General features: G+C 43.9%; 2 protein-coding genes across 3 annotated transcripts in view; one reads left to right on the forward strand and one right to left on the reverse strand.

Annotated features, from left to right (window-relative positions):
• Positions 1-1,578: 1,578 nt before the first annotated feature.
• LOC128841955 (complement factor H-related protein 2-like) lies at positions 1,579-16,245 on the forward strand. 2 transcript variants are annotated; one of them, XM_054037512.1, is made up of 8 exons: positions 1,579-1,697; positions 2,881-3,042; positions 6,093-6,245; positions 7,757-7,933; positions 8,664-8,852; positions 10,210-10,392; positions 12,473-12,704; positions 16,038-16,245. In XM_054037512.1, the coding sequence occupies exons 1-7, from the start codon at positions 1,640-1,642 to the stop codon at positions 12,664-12,666; spliced, it is 1,116 nt and encodes a 371-aa protein (XP_053893487.1). In that variant the 5' UTR covers positions 1,579-1,639; the 3' UTR covers positions 12,667-12,704; positions 16,038-16,245. The 2 variants fall into 2 exon arrangements, with proteins under 2 accessions (XP_053893487.1, XP_053893486.1); XM_054037511.1 differs by lacking the exon at positions 16,038-16,245 and having other exon boundaries at positions 12,473-13,208.
• Positions 15,030-25,009, reverse strand: part of LOC128841953 (coagulation factor XIII B chain-like) — a 39,917-nt gene continuing 29,937 nt past the window's right edge. The window contains exons 9-12 of the mRNA XM_054037506.1: positions 24,605-24,811; positions 24,021-24,203; positions 23,415-23,625; positions 15,030-16,069 (exon numbers count right to left, since the gene is read on the reverse strand). Coding sequence (XP_053893481.1) covers positions 16,066-16,069; positions 23,415-23,625; positions 24,021-24,203; positions 24,605-24,811 — 605 coding nt within the window. The 3' untranslated portion in view covers positions 15,030-16,065. The remainder of the gene's footprint in view (positions 16,070-23,414; positions 23,626-24,020; positions 24,204-24,604; positions 24,812-25,009) is intronic.

Here is a 25,009-nt window from a genome sequence, read left to right on the forward strand (position 1 = left end):
AGCTCTAAGTATTTCATAAGTGTGACTATTTCACAAAGAGCGATTAAGAGCCAGTTTTTAAAGGTATTTAGGCACCTAACAGCTTTTGGTTTCAATGGGACTTAGGTCCATTAAGATTCAAATAAATTCCTACTTGAATACTCCAAAGCACATAGGCACTTAAGTCCCATTGAAACCAAAAAGAACTAGGCACCTAAATACCTTTGCAATCTGGCCTTAAGCCTTGACTGTTATGGTGAAATCCAGGCTCCACTAAAATCAATTGAAAAACTCTCATTAACTTCCTTGGGTCCAGAATTTTACTCTATTTCCATGTCCTTCCCCACTCCATCAACCTTCTTCTCCTCTCTCCCACTATTTAAAAAAAAATATAATAGTACCAGTGGGCATGGGAAAAATCAGGCTGAAAGGTGATGGTGAGCCTCCAGGCTGGACTGAACCCAGACTCCCGCTAGTGTATAGGGTAGTATCCATTTAAATACTTCGTGAGCTCTCTAGTGGTGCTCACTTTGTTATCTTTTAGAAGCTACCAGAATTCAGTCAGAACATCAGTATCTTTGTAGTTAGGCCCTGTATGCTTTTATATTTTTTGTAAACATGGCTGTTTGGGATCCCCGTTGTGCTTGCGTGCTGTTTTTGGTTGTGCAAAGGATGAAAGTCCCAATCCACGATCTCAGTATCAAATTGCAGTGTAGCCTGTTTTAAAAAACTGTTCAAGTAGCTGACAAAAAATTAGTTGCTCAACAGGGGGTGACCTCCTAATGAAGGTACAAGATGATTGCACTCTACATATCTGGAGATACTTCAGGGTGGTCTTAAGACAGGAGATTGCCTAATAAGTACAGGTTTCACTATATATAGTTAGGTCCATTGAATATTTTAATCATTTTTAGAGCACAGTACAGAAAATCTAGGATACATGAATGACACTAAAGCTCAGCAATATCATTTCAGTGCTCCACAAAGTAAACGAAGGACTTTTGAAGGCTAATGAACTGTTGCACTTGACTCTGGATATTGCACTCAACAAATCTTTTGGAGACTGAGTATTAATCTCCTCCACCACCTCACCTTAAATATCAAGGTACAGAGAGAGAATTTAAGTGAGCTTTATGAAGAATACAGTCCAAATTATTGTAAGTACTTCTTTTGCATTACACTGAATTTCTCTCCACTTAGTTGGCATGATCCAAAATCCATTAAAATCAACAGGAAATCTGCCATTGACTTCAACTGGCATTAGATCAGTGGCAGTGGGATCTATCATGGTATTCACCCTAGTTCAGATCAGTCTTGTTCAGATACCATAATTAGATTTAAAACCTGTCCTAGCTCCTAGGAACCTTACTGACCTGGAGCCCATACAGCTGGATGGGAGACAGTTGGCGCACTTGTTCAAGGAAACGTGGGAGGGGAATTACTGGAAGAAATTGATCTTTTTGAACAACTATGACTGCCTTTTAAATTAAAATTTGCATACATCTGTGATGCAATATTGACAGAGTGTGGGGCCCAGCAGTGAAGGGATTATAAACAAGAGGTCAAACTTTAAAAGACATTGGTAAGGACAGAGTCCAGGGCACAGCACTACACTACACCAGCACTTTAAAATTGCGGGCCAAACTTTTGAGGCACAGAGATGACGCAGTTTGGATATATTGCCATTCTGGTATTATGGGGGTGCTCCATTGCATTAGGTAAGATGTTAAGATACAAACAAAATATAGACTTTTAAAAAGACCATGTTAAGGTATAGAGATAACTGAAAGGAAAAGATTTTAAGCACATACTACCATCTAGGCCTATTGGGGTAGGAAAAACTGATGGTGACTTAGTAGTACAACTGAGGGGCAAGGTAAAGCAGAGACACTGCTTCAAGGGCAGAGCCTGTTTTGAAGATGCTAATGGAGTAATTGTCATTTTGTATGTGTAACAGCTATACAGAAAATTCGTCCTCTCCAAATTTAGCTGTTAGTTAGTTTATACCAGCTGAATATGCCAGAAATGCACAATTCTTTGCATCACTGCTGCCCCCTTTCCATAATATTTCACACAGATTAACCATCACTAAAATGCAGATTTAGCGACTCTGCAATATTTCATAAATTTGTGTTGATTTTGCCAAATTATTTCAGTAAAAAACCTTTAAAAATTCTCAAAAAAATTAAATAATTTCTCTGGACTTTTTTTTGTTACAATTTTTTATTCTAAAAAAAGAAAACCTTGTTTCAAATTTTTCTTGCATTTTATTTTAAAAATGAAAAGTGTTACAAAATGCTCAAAATTGAAATGAAACGTTTTGTTCAACCCAAAACAATTTTGGGGGTATTTTTATTTGCTCCAAATTTCGGGTGGGAGAGGGACATTTTTAGCTCAATCCAATACATTTTTCTGTCACCAAGATGAAAAATCCATTATTTGCCTTAGCTCTAGTGTTCATACAGCAACTTCTCTGCTACCACAACTGTGTGTGCTTGTCTATATGTTCCATGCTGCCTAACCATATTTGCATTAGTACATTTTGGGGAAATCAGGGCAGCAAGCAGGCTTCATTAGCAATGGTGACAGCTCAATTTAAAAAAAGTCATGTTATATAAACTGTTTTGCCTATTTTTATGTCTTAATTAACTTTCGTTAGTAATTCCAGTGTTAGTTACCCATGGGAGTGTTTTCATTTTAAACCTTTACTAGGAGAGTTTTCATTTCGTTTCACCCAGATGATGTTCCTCAGCTTTTCCAAATGGCTCCAACCAAGTTTAAATCCTTTTTCATTTTCTTTAAATGTATTATGCTGTGCTAAATAAGATCAGCAGAATATACAACCAGAGATTTCAGATTATATACAGTATGTCTGAGTTTATGTATTTATTTTGCTTTCAGCTATTTCATGTGGTAACATAGAAAATGGGAGTGTAAAGCCACGTTTCTTCTTCCAGAGAAGAAAAAGAACATTTGAATGTAATGCCGGGTATATAGCAGAAAATGACGACAACAGAATTGAGTGTACTTCTTCAGGATGGTCTCCTGTACCCAGATGCATTCGTAAGTGAGCTTTAAATCAGGTTAACTTCCTCTATATTGTCCTTCAAAGAGAGAGATACATTGCAGTTTTTATAGTACTCGAGATGTACTGAAATACTTACCCACTGCACATGGGCCGTTTGCTGCTTATTTACTTTCATTATATACACCAGTCTTGGAACACAGCAGTCACAAAGGGCACTCAGTGAACCCCCTTTTCCAGAATTCTCAGCAAACCACCAATGCCAAGTTCCCAGGAAGCAACTCTGCAACACAGATCAGCTGTAATTATAGAGATGAAGGTAGAGGGCAAACTCTCTTACTGTTTTCCACAGCTCCCCACCACATCACCTGCATCACAAAAACGAAGAACAATATACAGTAAAAGTTTTGTTATGTGGCATGTTGGGAGAATGGGAGGTTAATCAAAAATTCTGGTTAACTAAGAGCTATACTTACCAATGGAATACCAATTTTCGAAGAATTAGAATACAATAAAATGGATAAAGTACAGTAGTAGTAGTACTGCACTGCAGAGAGCTTGGTTTCTTGAAGCACTTAGGTTTATACAGGTAACTTTTTCTATACAGTAGGTTATCTTAAGACACTACATATCACTATGGGCGGCACATGTTGTACACCCAGATCACTAAAAATACACCTAATACTAAAACTATACTGAACATAATTTAATCTTTGATGATTCAGAAGACACTTCAGGATCTTGCAGTGCCTCAGGGTCATCATTATCAACATCAATTATCACTGTAGATGTAGAAGGTGTAGGAGATTGGGCTGAATCTGTAATGTCACTTTGACACACCCTGGAAGCTGCTTTTTTGAATAATTGGCCGGGACTGGGGAACCGCAGCCAATGGGAGCATCAGTGGAGGTACCCACAAGCGAGGCCAGCGCACAGAGCCTTCTGCCCCCTCTCCCTCAGGGGTCGCAGGGACATGGCACTGGCTGCTTTCGGGAGCGGCATGGGGCCAAGGCAGACAGGGAGCCTGCCCTGGCCCCAGTGGGCGTCAGTGCCACCCCGGCGCCACTCCAGGTAAGCAGCACCGGGCCAGAGCCCACACCCCAAACCCCTCCTGCACCCCAACCCCCTGCCCTGAGCCCCCACCACACCCCTCCTGCACCCCAACCCCCTGCCCTGAGTCCCCTCCAACACCCCACACCCCTTCCCCCTGCCCTGAGTCCCCTCCCCCACACTCCTCCCTGCACCCCTATCCTGAGCCTGCTCCTGCACTCCTCACCCCTCCTGTACCCCAGCTCCCTTCCCTGAGACCCCTCATACACCCCACACCCCTTCTCTGCCCCAACACCTTGCCCTGAACCCCTTCCTGCACACTGCACCCCCTCCCACACTCCACGCTCTCTCCCACACCCCAGCCCCTTGCCCCAGCCCTACATTCATGGCCCTGCATGCAATTTCCCCACCCAGATGTGACCCTTGGGCCAAAACATTTGCCCACCCATGGCTTACAGCCTTGTCAGCAAATGGTGGATTCCACATCCATATGGAAGCATTCCCTGATGCAGCAATTTCATAACAACTTCATAGCATCAACCAAAACTCATAAATTATCCAACCCACTTCTCCAAATTGTCACAATACCTATTACAGAGTGACCAAAACTGTTACAATAATGATAGCAGAATATTATACTCACTCAGTATATATGTGATTCTTTGAATAACATTACACTTCATTTCATATGACTTTACATTACATTTACACTGTTATGCTATACAGGTCTCTTAACCGGTTTTGATGCCTTTTAGGGATAATGCAATATATGTGTACACTAATAATATCACAAACACAATCTAAAAGAAAAATTAGGACTACGCAAAAATTAGCCAAAAACATGTACAAAATTAGACAAAATAGTGCTATTATAAAAATAAAACTAATGTAGCACCTACATTTTGGTGATTAGGTTGATAGCAAGATATTGTAGAACAGATTAAGCAAAACAAAACAAAAAAAACCACAACATGCTTTAGAACACTATTGTCATTGTATTTAACTTTAAGTACTACGGGTAATGTGCAGCATTACCTCATCTAGCATTATTGAACAGATTCAATCCTAATATTAACTAGAATTCCCGCCCCCCCTTTCTTGGATATTGCAATTCAATCCTAATCAGTCAAAAAGCTTAAATAAATCAAGCAACATTTCATAGAAGATAGCACCTTCTCTTCACTTTATCAGTATTATTGTTTTTTATTTGTATTGTAATAGCCCCACTCAGGATCGGGGCTGTTTTATGCTAGGCACTGTACAAACGTGTAGAAGCATAACAAACTCTAATAATTTAATATACTTGGTAGTTACATTTGGATGCTCTTCCTGTCACTAGTGAGAGTTTTCACTTTGCCTTCACTTAGTCAAGCCAAAGTTACAAGACACAGATAACGTCCAGTTTATGCTATAAATTGCAACCATGTTCGTACTCAGTTTAGAGAGCAACCATATTTTAATCAAGGACCCTGACAATAGGTGTATTTTAAGAGTTTTCGTCAGCTCGTGTTTCCAGTACTTTCATATGGGCTATAATTAACTTTGATTTTTTGTCAGTGACTTAATTAGATCTAGAGTAATGGGGTAATGTTTTCAGAAATACGTAGGTGAGTTAAAGCCTAAGTCCCAATTTCAAAGTGACTTTGACTCTTTAGATCCTAACTACCACTGAAAGCCAATGGGACTCTGGGTCCTGAGTGTGTAAGTCACTGTAGAAAGTCCAGGTGTTTTAAAAAAATTTTACCCTGTTCAAAAAATGCTTAAAGTTTTCAAAAAAAAAAAATTGGGTGTAAAAATTTCATTGACATTTCAAAAAAATTCAATTAAACTTGTCATAAAATCACAAGTTTCTCCACAAAATATTTTGTGCTTTTTGAGAAAACAGATGTCAAAAATTTATTTTTCTAAATTGACCAGCTCTCCTAATGATGCAGTGCTAACTATTATGGCAGTACAATATGTTGTATACAATACACCATGTATTCCTGTATATTATCTGTAATAGTCTTTTTGATTATGTTGTTCTGTTTTTGTTCAGCAATACAATGTGGAAGAATAGAAAATGGGAAAATAGTGGACAAAGTTGAAGAAAAAACAACCTTTCAGTGTAATCATGGATATAAATCTGAAAATGGAATTAATGAAACTATCTGTACCTCTGAAGGCTGGTCTCCAGTACCCATATGTATTGGTAAGAAAGCTTTCATTTAAGATTAACTTCTGCTAGTTCTTTTTCCCCCAGACAAATTGTGTTTATTTGAAAAAACATCAAGTGTTTTAATAATCAATCAATCAGTTGTATAAATAATGTGGAATGTAATGTGTTCTTAAAATAGATACTAAACTCTCTAGTTTGGTAATACAAAACCAGGTAAATTTTCTCACAGTATCTAAAATGAAGGAGAACCAGAGCTCAAATCCTTAAAAAAAAAAAAAAAAAAGTGCCAGAACGTACAATTTCAACAGCAAGAATATCTTATAATAGTAATGTAGGTTTTTATTGCACACCTGAAAGATGCTATGTACACACACACACACACACACACCACACACACACTCTTCATTGTCTACCCAAATACAGTATCAGTTTGCTGCTTGAGCTGCCTCTTTGGGTATCTTTTTCCGTGATTTTGTGTCTTCTGCTGATCGATGCTTTGCAAGTCACTTCTTCACATATGGACAAGCCAGACCATCACACACTTTGACACCCTTTTTCTGACAGCATTATATATTTATGAAATAGACAATTTATCATGCGTCTTTTTGATAAAGTGATGCTGGCAAAAAGCTGGAATTAACAGGGTTGTGAAACAGGATTTTTGAAAAAGCACTAATGAAAATTCCAATATTTTAGCATCAATAATCATTGGTTTACTTTTCAATTATCAGAAATACTGGAATGCTATTCTGCCTCCCCCAAGAAAAGGGCTAGAATGGTGTTCTGGATCAACACGAGTGCTGAGGAGAACTTACCTCTCTAAGCAATTATCCCAAACATAGAGAGGCAGGAAGGCATTCTTCCTACCTTAAAATATAGCTGCTATTCATTCAGAGCCTGATCCTGTACTCACTGAAGTCGGTGTAAAAGCTCTCACTGACTGTACTGGTGCCAGATCTTGGCCTTAGAAATATAAGAAAGTGTGGTGATGTGGAAAGCTTATAAGGAATATTCAAAGATAATGTTGTGCGGTGGTGTAAATTAGATCACCATATCATAGCTTAAACTTGTATTTAGATCCCCTTACACCTATTTGCATCACTTAATGATGTATCAACTTTAAGGTCAAGACACTAATTACAAACAGAAACAATACTACTTCTTTTCTTATATCAATTAACTGGAGCTTCTTCTTATGATGTACATCAGTGAAAATAATGTTCTAACACAGGAAATGAGAGGAGCAGTGTTTCTTCAAGTTACTCATTGAACATTCATGAAGCTCTCACACGTCAGACTTTTATTTTAATCAATTTTCATGATGGAAATATCCCCCATTAATTATTATTTGTTTTGTTCTAGCCACAAAGACCCCAGTCAAGATCAGGGCCTCATTGTATTTCTTCAGCATCTAACATAATATAAGTGACAGTCTTTACCCCAAAGAACTTAACACATAAAATTGATGTAACACTATTGTTTCTTCAATTCTGTTCCCCCTCGACCCCCATCAGTAATAGATTAGCACATGTTGTGTGTTGCAGTTCAAGAGTGTCCACATCCACCTGACATCGATTTGGCAGAAATTGTCAGTGGGGAGAAAGCAGAATATCAGGAGGGTGATGTTGTTCAGTACAGGTGCTACCCAGGATGCATTCTGGCAGGACCTGAAAGGATAACATGCAGTGGAGAAAAATGGACACCTCCACCAAAGTGCTTGGGTAGGATAATGTTTTGGTTCTTAATTCATTGGACTAAAGTAGGTGGGGCATAACAACCCTCTCTTGTCTCATAGTATTATTTAATGACGGATACTATTCTATGGGTGGCTACTTACTGTTTCCAGAACTCCCATAATTTCTGATCCTGCTCCCATACAATGCAATGGCAAAATTCCCATTGACTTCACTGGTATCAAAGGATCAAGTCCAAAATGAGACTTGCTGGAGCATCATACACTATCTAATTTTAGGTAGAGCTGAATACTGATCAGTGAACAGGACTATATAGTTGATAGATAGTAAATTCCAGATTATCTTGTAGGGACAGTGTAGATAACAGCATCCTACTGGCTCTGCTTAACAATAATTTATATTAGAATACCTTTCATACATTCCTTAACAACAGGAAGTTACTGTCCCCATTACAAGAATGGAGAAACTAGAGCAATGAAATTAAGGAAATTGCCAAGACCACACAGCAAGTTAAGGGTAGAGGTGGGACTTGAACTCAGGAGTTCTGATTTAGAGTTCCCTGATCTAACAACTAATACAAATCACTTTTTAGAGTACTGTAGTCCATTTTTTCTTTGTTAAGTGTCATTCATTCTCTATGTGGTAAACAAAAAGGGAAGATGACTCTAGAAGTATGGAATCTGCAGCACTGTTAATGTGGGAGGAGATATTTAAACTTTTAATCTACTTTTTGTGTGTTGCTCTTTTTTATTTAAAGCTCCATGTATTATCACAAGGCAACAATTGGAAACAAAAAAGTTGCTTCTGTCCAATGGCCGAAGACGAACAGTATTGATTCAAAGTGACCAAACAATGGAATTTCTTTGTGGCGAACATTCTGACCTTAAAATCCCCTTCCCCATCGAGTGTGTAGATGGGCATATGGATTTACCAACTTGTATATCTGGTAAATGTACTTAGTTCTATATCAGTTCTTTTCCTCAAATACGTTTGAGCAATAAGGAGGGGAACGTACGTGTAATGGGTTAATGTTGGTTCCAGGCAGAGTTAAGCAAATCAGTCTTCCTTTCAGATTTATTTGGGACTTGGTAATTCAGGACTTCCTGAGAAAATCATCCTATTCATGTTTCTATTTAATTAAGCAGATAGCTTTAAAAACTCTGGCACCAGCCAAGCTGGTCCAGTGAAACACTGACAAAGGTAAACATGGGCAGCGAGACCACTTCTTTCAAAAACATACATGTTTCCTTTTAGAGACAAAAAGCTTTATCTAATAGACAGAAGTGGGGGGAGGGTTTCAACACTAATTCAACAGTCCAGGTTTGAAACCCATAGAAAATGCCTTGGGATTAACCTGCTTAAAGGAGAGTTTTAACCTGGACTTTCCTGGCAACCCTTTCATTTGAAGGGTGGTAGAGTTTTGCCATACTTGGAAGTAGCCAGGGATTTAGTATCCCAGAGCCTGAAGATCTTAGGCTACCTGCCAGAGGCCAGGCTCATCTGCATGGTGTCCTATTCCTCACACTAGTTCGGTGTCAGGCAAGCAGGGTTCAGACTCATAATAATATACGTTGTTTACGATGGAAAATTTAGCTCAGATGCAATGTTTTACCTCCTGTGAGATCCTGATGTTTCACCCAAAGTTTCCATGTGTAAAGATGTGATTCACCCAAGGCCACCTAGGAGCTCAGATGGGATTATAGCACAAGCTCAGCCTAAGTGATCTGGGAACTACTTGTCTAGGACTGAATATAGCAAGCCTGGCACTTTAGAACAGTGTAATTCCTTAATCACTTTTCATGCCTGCTCAAGGCCACCAAATACAGGAGAAAAAAAAAACATTTTTTGTGGTTACATGCATTTTTGTAAAGCTGAGTGTAACTGCAAGGTAGGAAGGAATTGTCCGGTATCATCCTGGATCAATTAGATCAGCAAACTAGACCAGTCATGTAGATTATGTGCACAAAGATGAAAGGATCAAGAGTGCAGATTATGTTTATTAATGACAAATTCAATGCAGCTTATTCCATAATTTCCAAAATAAAGGAATTTATGACCATAGCTGTTATATAAATGTGTGTTAGAGTAACACTTAGGATCTTGCATAAATATATACCAGTATAATCTTGCCCCCTGGCTAAACTATTGATTTCAGTGAGAGCTGGATTAGGCCTGAAAAAGACAAAAAATTCAGAGCATTGTGGCCGATGAATACTGGTGCCATCAGCATGCTACATATAGAACAGCAAAGCCAAAAACATTTGTATCTGTACAAAATCATAACTACAGATATTTTCATTTAGGAACCGGGGAAAAGTGTGGCCGGCCACCTACTATTAAGAATGGAGACATAACTACTCTATCCCTAAAAGAGTACGTATTTGGCTCTTCGGTAGAATACAAATGCCAACATTATTACATAATAAAAGGAGAACGGAAATCATACTGTTACAATGGAAACTGGACAAAAGCACCAGTTTGTTTAGGTAAGAAAAATATTCAATAGTAAAAAGTTTTCAATTTATAACTAAATTAATTTTATAAACCATGATCTCCTGGATACTATTTTGTCATTTCTTTTTCATGAAGCTGAAATCTATTTTCAAAGCTGACACTGCATGATTCCTTTTTACTATAAGTGACATGTAAATTTAACAGCATAACTAACTAGAGTTGATCAAAGTCTGGGAAAATATTTCTATGAAAATGTTTACAAACATATCTCCCTATTTTTCTATTTAAAATGTTTCAATGGTAATTTTCAAACCAGCTTTATGATTAACAAACCAGCTAAAAAGGAAAAGACAGAGTGAAGTTAATTGGATTAAACCATATTTGCTCCTACCTAAGGCAAAGAGCCAGAACATTATATAGCCAAATATCCAGCATCAAGGAGTCCAGCTGCCATTCTAACCAGACTAACATTCACATCTGACTATCAATTTGATTCTGGTAGTTGATGTGATGGTTCTAGCAGCATGATGAACCAAGCTTGAGAGAGTAAAAATTTCTTTTTAAATACACTTGTGAGAAATGTGCCATCCCCTCATGAATAAGGGTGGGAAAAAGTAAAAGGAGTTAAGAACATTAACAAACTGGAAGGAATGAAGAAGTAGCAAGGAGCAGCCAGTTACAAAATGGCCACTTTAAGCTATGCCAAATGAAAAGGACTAGTCCTCGAAACAGTATGTTGGGGGGAAAAGTTCCTATAAGAGGCCAAATTCATACCAGCAGAGTTAGTAAGGGTCAGGATATCACAAAGGAATGGGTTATTGCTCTGTTTGCATGCTGCCTCTATATCCAGTGGTGTATTACATTCATAGAGCTGCAGATGGAATAAACTGTAGCTACAAAGTTTTCAGCAGCTCCATGTGTGATACTTCTCACCAGCGAGAAATTTTTTTTGATTTCTCCCCATCGTGGCAGTAGGAATGGGGAAGTAAGAACTTACTTGCCACAAATCTGATAAGTAAGAGGGCCTGGGGATACCTGAGGCAGCTGGCATGCTACCGGAGCCAGTAGGGACAAGGGTATTGGTGGGCCAGTGGGGGGTAGGGGTGCTATGGAAGGAAGACTGAAAGAGGGATTAGTGATGGAAGGTGGGGTGTGGGTGTGGAAGTCTAGCCCGGCAGGGGTGGGAAGGCAAGGGTGGATCAGTGGGAGCTGGGGGGAGGGTCAGGAAAAAGGATGGTTGAGGATATAGCGGAACCTCTAGAATATAGCAAGCCCGTCACCTTGGAGCACTGTAATTCCTTAATTACTTCTCTTGCCTTCTCAAGACTGCCATGTACAGGAGAAAAGAAAAAAAACACATTGTTTGTAGTTACCTGCATTTTTGTAAAACTGGCAGCTTCCTTCATTTTGCCCCTTTCCCAAAACCGTCCCTCCTCTGCCCCTCCCTAACTGCTGTCACCACCACCTCTGCCTCCCTGGGGATTCCACATGACAGAGAGGCCACCTAAATTATATCAAAATTAGGCATTGCAGCATCACCCACTACCTGGGAAGAGCACTTGTAGTTGCCTGCCCACAACCCAGTTGAATGGGCTTGACATCTCACAGGACACTGAACAGCTCCTGAATAATACCTATCTCAGAGCTTGGTTTAGATAACACTTTTTTCAAATACATTTTATTTGAAATTGTTCCTAATTTCTATTTTATGCTAGGTAAAGGTACTAAATTAATTGTAGATAGAAAACATTCCATTAGTTTCATGCTTTTATTGTCTTACTGCTTCATCACTAAAAGGAATGTTACACTCTTCTTGCAAATAGTCTAAAAACAGTGACATTACCCATTAAATTCAGATTCAGGTAACACTAATCATCTGTAGTAAGTGACTTTCAGAAAGTGGAAAAAACTGTTTGCTTTCTCCTAGGACTAAAGTTCCCTACTTGAAATCACATTTACATCATGTATTGAAGCCAACGAGCTTCAATGAGAGTCACAGAGGGCACAGAGGGCCCTTAATTATTTTATCATGAGATCTCCTTCAGTTTCACTGCAGGATTTTTCCATTTGGATTTCTATAACATTCTAATAATATTTTTGTTGTTGTTACAGAGCCATGTGTTATCACGGAAGAAGATATGAGATCACACAACATAGATCTAAAGTGGGCTTCAGCTCAAAAACTCTATGTGTCACATGGAGATTTTGTAGAATTTAAGTGTAGATCCAGTTTGTCTCCAAACTCTTCAAATAATCATAGAGTGCAGTGCAATGCGGGCCAAATACCTTATCCCCAATGCACTTAGAGATGGGTGAATGTAGGAGACTTCACCACATGTGAATGGCAAGTACCCTTTATTATTATGCTTGTCAGTGGTCCCTCTGAAATGGATCCCCAGAGTTTTATCCTTCAAACAAGAACTACCACCAGATAGCAGTCACTCCAGGAATGGTATAAGCAACAACTAATTCATGTTATCTAATGCTATAGCGACACTTTTGGGTGTGCAGCTTTTTAGGAGTAATGCCTCCAGAAATAATCACAGCCAAGATGGTGGCAGACGTAAGCAATCCTCAAATAGATCAAACAAAAGAATATAAAATTCCAGGGCCCTTTAAAATGAACTGCAAAGAAAACAAAATTGGGGTTTGTGCTCTTTCTTGCTTCTTTATGACGGCTAATGGCAGCCTAAAAACTAGAATTTTTTCCCCCCTTTCTTGGATATTGCACTAGAAATTGAGACCTAGTTTAGAATGGAAGACTAAGATGACTGGAGAATGAGCGTAATTGTGACATCACAAGAACCAAGAGTGAAAATTAAGCAAATAAAACAGGATGTGATTTTTAGTCGGATTGTAATTCTTTGTGTTTTGTTTTTGTTAATTGTTTAATTTCAGTTACCAAGATCTCATGCCCCTACAATTAAGTATGTTAGAGTGTACAATAAACATGCTCTGAGACCTCGCAGTGGTCATCCAGCAAAACCAGGGAAATCCATATGCCTGGTATTTCTAAAGTAGAAAAAAAAGCAATTAAAAAACTTTGTAAACAAGAAGAGTCCTTTCTGGCCTTCTTGCTACTTTATAAAGAAACAAAAGGGGACAGAAGCTAATTTAAAAAAAAATTGCAGGTCACCTTTAAAGAACATGCTTTCTGTTCTCTCATATGTTCACTGGTATCTTCTAAACCCTGCTTAGCTTCCAACAGTGATCTCCCATATTCCTCAGGGTGGCCACTCGGAAATGGACCTTCACCTCAATTTTATCAAACATTACCCACTTCTGTTGCTTGAGGCAGATTCTCACTTCACCAGAATTATATAAAACCCACTCATATTGCCACTGGCCCATCCACTACAGGTTGCATATGCTACGTACACCAAATCTGGCAAGCAAGCAACAAAGAAAGCAAACAGACCTTACGTAAGAGAATGCATCAAGCAGATGTCCAAATGGTCAGAGTATCCTAGCTGGTAATGAATTCACACTTCCCTACGCCTTCCCAGTCAAGAAGCACAAATAAACCAAAATTATTTTATCATACCTATATTGTGGTACCTACCCCCAAGCTCGGCCCCCGAGCACTCTCCCATCGACTTCTGTACTCCAGCGCCACGAGAGGCGCAGGCAGAGTTGACGGGGGAGCGGCAGCAGTTGACTCACCGCGGTGAAGACACCACGGTAAGTCAATCTAAGTACGTCGACTTCAGCTACAAGTTGCGTAACGTAGATCGATTCCCCGCCCCACTGTAGACCAGGGCTAAGAGTAGAGCTTTAACAGAGTGAACAATAACCAGAGGACAGATCTTGTAGACATTAGTAAAGCTGTGTTGTCACTCTCATGATATTTTATGTTCTTAAAGCCCAGCCCAAATGATAGATGAGAATCTCAACCTTCAGATCCAGAGCTGAATGTCCCTGGAGTTTGGATCTGAGGTTTTAGGCTTGGGTTAATCTCTACCGAAAACAAATCTCTACCGAAAACTACAGGATGTACAGCAAATTCACATCACAACTGTGAAATGTACACTGCTTGATAAATCACAAACTCAGTCATTAGAAATGGCTGTCACCTCTTTTATTCAGGTCCTACTATTGTTTCCTACATGAGATATAGATATAGATATATTATGATTACTGTTCATTAATACAATCATCTGTTAATAACCAATACAATATGGTGGGGAGGAAAGACTGGAATATGACATATGTTTGAGGACAACTCCAAATACATTGCAGTCAATTAAATAATTTTTTCTCTCTCCTGTATTTTCCTTCATGTAATCGGGGCCGGTGCAACCACTAGGCGAACTAGGCAGCCGCCTAGGGAGCCACGTGGTTGGGGGTGCCAAAAAGCACTCTCATGGGAGGCGGTGGAGTGGAGGTGAGCTGGGGCAGGGGAGTGCAGGGAGGGTTGCCCGCAGCAAGTAACAGGGGGGCTGGGATGTGCAGGGGACGCTCCCCGCCCCAGCTCACCTCCGCTCCGCCTTCTCCCCTGAGCATGCCACCCCCACTCTAATTCTCCTCCCCTCCCAGGCTTGCCGCGCCAAACAGCTGATTGGTGCCACAAACCTGGGAGGTGGGAGAAGGCGGAGCGGAGGTGAGCTGGGGTGGGGAGCTGCCGCAGGGGGAGCTGCTCGGGCGGAGGAGGAGCGGGGGGCTGCCGCAGGGCTGGGAGCTGCTGCTGGGGGGTTCCCCAGGTGGGGAGCTGCCGCAGAGGGGGCTGTACGGCTCTTCCCCATGGATCCGCCACCTGCTCTGCCCCAACCCCCCCCAGGCCCCGCCCCCACTCCCCTGAAGACTGCAGCCAGGCCCGACCCTGCACTGACCACATGGTAAATGGAGCGACCCGGCCCCAGCCTGCTCCGCTCCTCTGGTTCCCAACCCAGGCCTCCGTGGGGGACAGGTGGTTGCCTACTTCCTGTGGGAAGTGGAGTGACCTGGACCCAGCCTGCTCTGCTCCCCTGGCTCCCAGGCTTGGGGGAAGGGGGGAACCGCTCTCTCGCACTCACCGGCAGCGCGGCTGGGAACCAGGGGAGCAGAGCAGGCTGGGGCCGGGTCGCTCCACTTCCCGCAGGAAGGGGCCAACCCCCCCTTGCCCCCAGAGGCCTGAGACCAGCCCCCCTTCCCGTGGAGGCCTGGGGTGGGACCCCACACAGCCCCCCGCAGAGGCCTGGGGCTGCGTAGGGCACCAAAATATCTAGAGTGGCCCTGGCTCCCCGGGCCGGAGGGGGGGCGCAAGGTGGAAGTTTCGCCTAGGGCGTGAAATATCCTTGCACCGGCCCTGCATGTAATGGATTTGGGGAAAAAAAAAATCTAAATTCTTTGGATTTTCCCCAAATCTTAAGTGTTAGGTTCAAACCCCAGCTACATGATCTCCATGCACAGTTCAGGGGACAGTCCAAGGCTCAAATGTTATGAGAAAGTATATGGTCTATGCTTGATATTAAGGACAGTTTTACTGAACTGAAAATGGTTTGAATTACCAAAAGACGATCAACAGACCAAATAAAGCTTTTTGCATGACTTTTTTATTTAAGGTTCATAAACCAAGAAAATATCCAGTGTAAATACATGTTTAAGTTTTAAGTGGGCTACAAGGTCAAACACTTTGTTTTTAAAAATAGTTTAGTAACGTTTTATTGGGTTTCTAAATAAAATGTGGCTTCTTTCACAGCCCTTGAAGCATCAGTGCTGTTGACATCTTACCTATAAAAGCAAACATAGTTGCTGTTATTCTTTACAATATGAAGTTCACAGATCTTTGAGCACAGTTCTGTAGAAGGTGGAGAGAATAGTATCAACAGTGGCAAAGCAAAGATCCATCAAAATGAAATCTGACATGAATGTCAGTTCTTCTATATCTAACTTTAAATAAAATGATGCTACATAACACTTGGTTTTATTTATTCTTTATCTAGTATTCTATTAGGAATGGTTTTCCCACAAATCCTATGTGATTGTTTTATTTCCATTCTAACTGAGGCAGTTATATATAATGCTCCATAGTGCATGAAAAATGCAGCAGGGAGAGAAGCAGTAATTTGAGATCCATCACTGAAATAATCCTAATATGGAATACCTATAACCAGAGGCAGAGCTCAACTCAGATGCCACATAAAGTTTTCATGAAAGTTCTGCTTGACCTGACCACTTGTCTAGTGTTACAACAACGTGTTGCAACACAAGGAGTTTATTGGATGGGTCCTAGACTGGGAGTCTCACTGTCCAACCTGGTATTGCTGCCAAAGCAATGCATTCAGTCCTAAAAATTGAAGGTTTGTGGGGCTAGAAGGCACTTCACTTTGCTCCCTGATATTCCCACTCCAGTGGAAGTGGACAGCAGCACCTGTTGCTGTCCTCTGCTGGACAGAAGGTCTCCACAGCACAGGGTCTTTGAGGAAGTGAGCATTCTTGATACTCAAAGAAGAGACCAACTGACTTGCCCAAGGCCATAGAATCATAGAATATCAGGGTTGGAAGGGACCTCAGGAGGTCACTGAGTCAGTGGCTCACTAGTGATCAGAATCATCAAGATACCCAAATATAGGCTAGCAAAAACACACAATCATTTGAAGGCATCCATTACTAAGATCAGGCATTCTCAACATTTTTCCATGCAGGGCATCTTGTCATGGTCCTAGTCCCACAAGCCTTTGAGTCATGGTAAGAAATTGAAGCTGGTTTTGGCAGCAAGAGTGGGTGTTGAGTTGTTTTATGGGATGGGGATTGTTGGATGTGGAAGCAGGAACTACTGAATTGGCATTGGAGCTGCCTCTTCCTCTCTACACTGCTACCGAAAAGCATCATTAATTTGCTGCTGTGCTACATGCAACTGGGGACAAGGCAACTGACCCCTAACTATGTTTGAGCAGAGTTTTCCTGGAACACATCATGGCACAGGCATGTAGGAGGGAAGGGAAGAGAAAAGACAACTACCTTTTCCATAACTGGCGTTCTTTGAGATGTGTTGCTCATGTCCATTCCACAGTAGGAGTGCGTGCTCGCCATGTGCACAAGTGCAGGAAGCTTTTTCCCCTAGCAGTACCCATAGGGGAGTGCCTCTAGCGACCCCTGGAGTGGCACCTCTATGGCGCGGTTTAAGGGGAGCTGCGTGCTCCCCCCACCCTCAGTTCCTTCTTGCCAGACAACTCCGACAGAGCAGAAAGAGGGCAGGATGTGGAATGGACATGAGCAACACATCTCGAAGAACACCAGTTATGGAAAAGGCAATTGTCTTTTCTTCTTAGAGTGATTGCTCATGTGCATTCCACAATAGGTGATTCCAAGCAATATCTGTTGGAGGTGGGTAGGAGTTCACAGACTCTCGGGACAGAGTACAGCCCTGCCGAACCCAGTATCCTCCCTGGTTTGGGAGACGATCACGTAATGCTAGGTGAATGTGTGAACCTAAGACCACGTGGCAGCCCTGCAAATGTCCTGAATGGGAACATGGGATAAAAAGGCAGCCGACAAGGTTTGTGCCCTGGTCGAGTGTGCCCTCACAATCGGTGGTGTGGGAACTCCCGCCAGGTCGTAACAGGTACGAATACACAAGATGATCCAATTGGAGAGGCGCTGAGTGGTGATCGGCCGACCTCTCATGCATTTGGCCGAGGCGATGAACAGCTGTGAGGACTTCCTGAACAGCTTAGTCTGCTCCACATAAAAGGCCAGAGCCATGTGGAGGTGGAACTGCTTGCTGGAGGCATGGGGCTTGGGACAGAGCACCAGCAGGAAGATGTCCTGACCCCTGTGGTAGGTGGAGACCACCTTGGGGAGGAACGAAGGATGTGGTCCGGAGCTGGACTTATCCTTATGGAACACCGTGTACAGGGGCTTGGAGGTCAGGGCCCTGAGCTCCAAGACCCATCTAGCTGACGTGATCACCACCAGGAAGGCTACCTTCCATGAGAGGTGTGACCAGGAGCATGTAGCTAGCGTCTCAAATGGGGGACTTGTCAACTGGGCCAGCACCAAGTTCAGGTTCCACTGCAGGACTGGGGGCCTAATATATGGGAAGAGACGATCCAATCCCTTAAGTAATCAACCAGTCATAGAATGGGAGAATACTGTGTGCCCCTGCACCGATGGGTGGAAGGCCGATATGGCCACCAAGTGCACCTTGACGGACGAGGGCGCTAGGCCTTGGGCTCTAAGGTGAAGGAGGTAGTCTAAAATGAGTTGGATCAGAGCAGCCACAGACGAAACGCCCCAATCGGCTGCCCACCGGGAAAACTGAGAACACTTCGCCAGGTAGGCACGGCGTGTGGAGGGCCGTCTGCTTTCCAGGAGAATGTGCTGAACCCCTTCCAAGCACGTCCTTTCCTCCCAGCCTAACCATTGAGCAGGCACGCCGTGAGGTGGGGTGCCGCTAGGTTGGGGTGGAGGAGGCAGCCCTGGTCCCGGGAGAGCAGGTCCGGGCAGGACGGCAACAGCCATCTGCTAGGCTCGTGAGAGTCCCATACCAATGTGGCCTGGGCCATGCTGGGGCGATCAGGAGAACCCAGGCCCGGTCCGTTTTTATCTTCTCCAAGACCTTGCCGATCAGCAGGATCGGGGGGAAGGCATAGAGAAGCTAGCCTAACCAGGATAGGAGAAAGGCATCGGAGATAGCACCCACACCCAACTGACCCCCCACCCACCCCCGGAGCAGAAACAGGGACACCTGTGGTTCTGCTGAGTAGCGAACAGGTCCACTTGGGGAGTTCCCCACTCTCAGAAAATCCTGTGCACCACCTCTGGTTGTAGTGACCACTTGTGGTGAGAGGAGATGTCTCGATTCAGGCGATCCGCCCACGAGTTCCAGGCCCCTAGTAAGTGGTGGGCTTGTAGGCAAATGTTGTGGGCTATACAAAAGTCCCACAGCCTGAGGCCTTCCTAGCAGAGGAGCGGGCCCCACCTTGCCTGTTCATGTAAAGCATCGAGGCTATGTTGTCCATGAGAACCCTGACCACTCTGCCCTACAGGTGTGAGCAGAAGGCCATGCATGCCAGCTGGACCACCCTGAGCTCCTTGACGTTTACATGCAGGGCAAAGTCCTGCGTGGACCACAGACCTTGCGTCTGAATGTTCCCCCCAGGGACTTCCCACAGCAGGTCTGATGCATTGGACACCAGCTCCACCGATGGGGGCCTGCCCCTGAATGGGACCCTGTGGAGCATGTTCCCCGGGGAGGATCACTGGGATGCGATCACCGGTTCAGGCACACTGAGGACCTTGTCCATCCTGTTTCTGGACTGGGAGAACACCGAGGCCAACCAGAGCTGGAGGGGCCTCATCCTGAGCCTGGCATGGTGAACCACAAATGTGCACGCCAACATGTGACCCAGGAGCTGGAGGAACGCTCTGGCTATAGTCACGGGGAACCTTGTGACTATGTCGATGAGCCCTTTCAGGGTCTCAAATCTGTCCGGTGGGAGGGAGGGAGGCCCTAGCCAACGTCATGTCCAGGATTGCCCTGATAAACTCTATGCACTGCACCGGGACTAACGTGGATTTGGTGTCGTTTACCAACAGGCCCAGGTGGTGCACGTGGACAGGAGGAGTGCCACGTGATCCCGCACCTGCAACCTGGAGCTGCCCTTGATCAGCCAGTCGTTGAGATAGGGGAAGATCTGAACCCCACAACTTCTGAGGTAGGCCGCCACCACAGATATGCACTTTGTGAATACCCTGGGAGCAGTGGCAGGCCAAACGGAAGGACCGTAAATTGGTAGTGTTCCTGCTCCACCGTGAAACGGATGAAATGCCTGTGCCCCTCAAATATATGAAGGTTGAAGTATGCGTTCTGCAGATCAAGGGCAGCATACCAGTCCCCGGGATCCAGGGAGGGCATGATGGAAGCCAGGGAGACCATGCGAAACTTGAACTTTACCATGTACTGGTTCAGGCCTCGCAAGTCCAGGATGTGCCTGAGCCCCCGCTTTGGCCTTCGGGATAAGGAAACCGCAGGAGTAGTACCCCTTGCATCTGAACTCCGCTGGCACCACTTCCACCGCTCCTAGGCCAAGGAGCTGCCCCACCTCCTGCTCGAGCAGGGCCTCGTGAGAGGGATCCCCCAGGAGTGATGGGGATGGAGGATAGTTGGGCGGGGCAGAGGTAAACTGGAGGGTGTAGCCCCAGGAGACGGTGTTGAGGACCCAACGGTCCAAGATCAGCCGCAACCACTCCAGGAGAAAAGCACACAACCGGTTAGAGAAGGGAAGCTTTATTGCGGGTGGATCCCTGGTACGAACTAGTAAGTCGCCCCCAGGCGTCCCGTCAAAACTGACATTTCCCCGCCTGTTTGCCGTTGGAAGGCCCAGGCTAGGGGACAGACCAGGACTGCCTCTGTGGGTGTTTCTTATATTCCCATGACTTTTTACAAGGGGGATCATATTTAGAATGGGTGGCCTGGGTGGGAGCCTACTGAGGCTTAAACTTGGTCCTGGCCAGACCCAGGACATAGAGGCCCAGTGTCTTAAGCATAGTGCGGGAACCTTTCAGGCCGTGCAATTACACGTCCGTCTGTTCCTCAAACAGGGCCTTGCCGTTGAACGGAAGGTCCTGTAAGGAGTTCTGTGCCTCGCTGGACAGCCCTGACAGCAGGAGCCATGACACCGTCCTCATGGACACCGCGTAGGCCATAGACCTTGCAGCCATATCCGTGGCATCTGACGCTGCCTGCAGGATCACCCTGGCAGCCACTGTACCCTCCTCCACCAGAGCCTTGAACTCCTTCTTGTCACGCTCCTGGAGGGAGTCCTCGAATTTGGGCAGAGAGAGCCACAAATTGAACTCAGACCACCCCAGGAGGGCCTGATGATTTGCCACCCTTAACTGGAAACTCGAGGATGAATAAACCTTTCTCCCAGATGAGTCCAGACCCTTTGAGTCTATATTTTTCAGAGTAGGGGCTGGTTGGCCCTGCCTCTCCCTGTGGTTGACAGACTCGACCACCAGGGAGTTGGTGGCAGGGTGGATGTATTCATGCCCCTTGGCGGGCACAAAGTACTTGCATTCTGCCCTCTTAGAGATGGGGGGCAAGGAAGCCGGGGTTTGACACAAGGCATTTGAAATTTTTGCCACCCCTTCATGGAGTGGGAGGGCCACCCTGCCCGGTGCAGAGGCCGAGAGGACATTGAAGAGGAAGTCCAAGGGCTCCTCCACCTCCTCGGCTTGAAGATTGAGGCTCGATGCCACCCTTTTCAACAGTTCCTAGTGGACCCTCGCCCTCCAGGCACGGAACCAGAGATGAACGCCACACCAACTCCTTTCTGGGAGGCTGAGAGAGGGAGGCTGAGGGTCTCGCCGAGGCTCCAGCCACTAAGCGAGCCACCACTGGGGGCTGCACCAGGGGCCACAGGGCCCATTGGTATCATGGTGCCATCCAAGGAGTCCTGGTGCCGGTGATCGATGCCTGGGACTTTGGGAGCGTTGCCGTGGCGGGATACTGGAGCGAGACAAAGAACGGGAATGGTGTCGATGCCTGTAGCACGACAGGCTACGGTAGCCTCTCGGAGACGAGGACCTACAGTGCCGTCTGTCCCCGTCTCAATGGGGCACACTCCCCTTGCGAGGTCTGTGGTCCCTCGAGGCGGAGCGGTGCCTGGAACCCCTGCCACTTGGAACCCAGCCAGACAACCTGGTTGGGGTTGACGGGGAATGGCACAGACTGCATACGGGGCGGTCACTGAGCGGCAAACGGCATCAGGAACATTTCCTAGACCACGAACATTCCCTAGACCAACCAGGAGGTCACTGCGGAGATCCAAGCAGCGGCTTGCCTCTGGACTAAGGAACCAACAGTGGCGGTGCCCCTGGTACCGGCAGAGACACAACGTCCCAGGCCACCTGCAGGGCTTCTGGCGTCGAGGGCACCCAGACATCCAGGGAGGTCAGCGCTGAGTGGGCCGGGCTGCTCCACTCAACCTGAGTCGTAGGCCTGGAGGTCAACAGAGATCAAGAACTGCCCAACCTGGGTCTAGTCTCTCCCCCAGTCTTGCTCCGGTGTCTCGGCAGAGAAGACCTCTTCTTAGCCTTTTTGGCATGCCCCATGGATGGGGAGCGGTGCCAACTGGTGGAAGGTACTGAAGGGTCACTGCGTACCGACATCGTGGTACTCGATGACAATTCGGAGTGCACACCGGAGTCGGGGTCAACGTCGATTCCATCAGAATGGCTCAGAGCCAAATATCCCTTTCCTTCTTGGTCCAAGGCTTGAAGGATTTGCAAATCTTGCAGCGATCGCTGAGATGGGTTTCCCCCAGACAGCATAAACAGTCTGTATGCGGATCACTCACTGGCATTGGTCACCTGCAAGTATCGCACAACTTAAAGCCCAGGACATGTGGCATGCCCCAACCTGGGTGCACTAAACTGGCGGCAAGAAGGAACTGAGGGTAGGGGGAGCAGGCAGCACCCCTTATACCGCGCCATAGAGGCACCACTCCAGAGGTCACTAGTGGTGCTCCCATAGGGGTACTGCTAGGGGAAAAACTTCCAGCACTGGTGCACGTGGCGAGCACGCACACCAATTGTGGAATGCACATGAGCAATCATTCAAAAAAGAACTTCTCCTTTGTTTGCTCCCTGTGGGTTCCAATGGCGACTGTGATTTTATAATTTCACCATAAATTTCAAGCCAGACCGGTGCCACTTATCTAGTATATGTACTCCTGCCATAGAATACTTTTGATTCAGCCATCAGAAAACTACAGTTAACATCTTTCTGGTTCAGGCCTTTGGTTCTAACCACTAGACCAAACAGTTTCAACTCACTTCACACAGGAAGACATTTGATTATTTTCAGAGATTCTACAACAACTACTTCTATTGCTCCCTCACCAACCCCCAAAAAAGGACCAACCACAGAACATCATGACTCATAGAAGCCATATATGAAATGCACATAAATATATTAGCCCCATGCAAATATATCAGAACTATAGTTTGGTTGAGAATCAATGTTAGTGCTGGTTAATCATCTTGGAAATGGTAGCCCATACATGGAAATTAAAATGTTATACATATGCATGTACAAATTTCAAATTAAATACTGCCTTAGCCTTACCTTCCTCTCTCAACACATCTCGGATATGTCAGCTGTCCTCTGCTACACTGTATTCTAAAATCAAACACTGAAGTTGATGGTGCTCCATAATGATTCTCTTTACATAGAAATTCAATGTATTCCCCATGGAAAAAATAAGATTTGTCATCAAAACTCCATCTCAGTATTAAGTTATTTTTGTCCATTACGTCCTTCGATAAAATGCATGGTTCTTAACACAAAAAAGATACATAGTTAATCTCCTTTATAACTTAATATACAGGTTAATATTAATATATGAAACTGCATTATTTGGCTATAGCTAGTATATTAAAATTAGATACAAACACCTTCCTCCTTTCTACTCCCTTCTAAACATCAGATGATAGTACTTCTGGATGTTGCATACATATTCCAATTCTTATAGGCTTAGGAAAACAGGATAAAAAGAACTGCAGATTTGCCCAGATGTACCGAAGTCCAGAGGCTTCAGATCTACCAAAATTGCTCAGATTGAGAACTTAATTTGAATAATGGAAATTAATATTAAAAACCTGAAACAAAAGTTGAATCAACTTTTATTGAGCTAGTCATTTTTTTTTTTAAACAAAAGTACATCTTACATACCTATGCAATCTGGTGGGGTAGTCCATTGTCCGTTGGAACAATAGACTCTATTGGACCCTTGCAAAAAATGATGATCAAAACAAGTATATTCAACTGAAGAATCACTCTCATATTCTGTCAGCCGTGGGTCAATAACATCTCCATTCTTAATAATAGGGGGGGAGCCACATTTTTCTTTGGGATCTACATAAAATAAATTAGTGTCAAAAACTTTAACAAAGACGTACAGTGTGTCTAAGAGCAAAATCTGGCACCCATTTAAATTCGTCTACAAGAACTTCTTACTTTGTATGCACTTACATTCTGGAGCTGGGATTCCCAGCAAATCCTTGGGCTACAAGTGTTTAGAAAGTCTCATCCCCCTTCTGCAGGTACCCTCTCCCCCTCCCCACAAGGAAAATGTTTTATTCTGCTGTGTTCATATAATTTTAAAATACATCTTCACTATGGAAAGGACAATTTGACCTCAAACTTCTATTGCTATTAATAGCAGAGTCTATGCCTTTACTTTTCAAGCAAAGCTATCTCAGTGTGTCTGACCTTGGTGAGTTATAAGAGGATTGCAAAAACAGCTATTGTTTTACCTTTCATAATGCATGTTGGATATATGATTTTTCCATGGGTACACTGTACTGTTAGCTGAGACTGCCTGCTGGAGGATGACAAATAGTATCCCTGTTTACATACAAAATCTATCGTTTCACCATGCAGGAAAAATAACTCTCCTTCCAGTCTCCATTTCATCTCTATGTTATTATTGCTCACATCATCCACATTAAGAGTGCATGGTTCTAGAAGACAAACATCTATGTTTATACAAATATTTCGTAACAATTCCCAAATCTAAAAGTTCTTAGCCAAAAAAGGTTTATAATTCAATGATCCTGCAAACTGATTTGAACTTTATATGAAATGCTACAACTTCTTTAGAGCTTTACTCACCATAAATCACAATTACAATAGGTAAAATTAAAGGTAAGTTGGGGAAT

The sequence above is a fragment of the Malaclemys terrapin genome, chromosome 8, assembly GCF_027887155.1.
Source record: "Malaclemys terrapin pileata isolate rMalTer1 chromosome 8, rMalTer1.hap1, whole genome shotgun sequence".
Lineage (NCBI taxonomy): Eukaryota > Metazoa > Chordata > Testudines > Emydidae > Malaclemys > Malaclemys terrapin.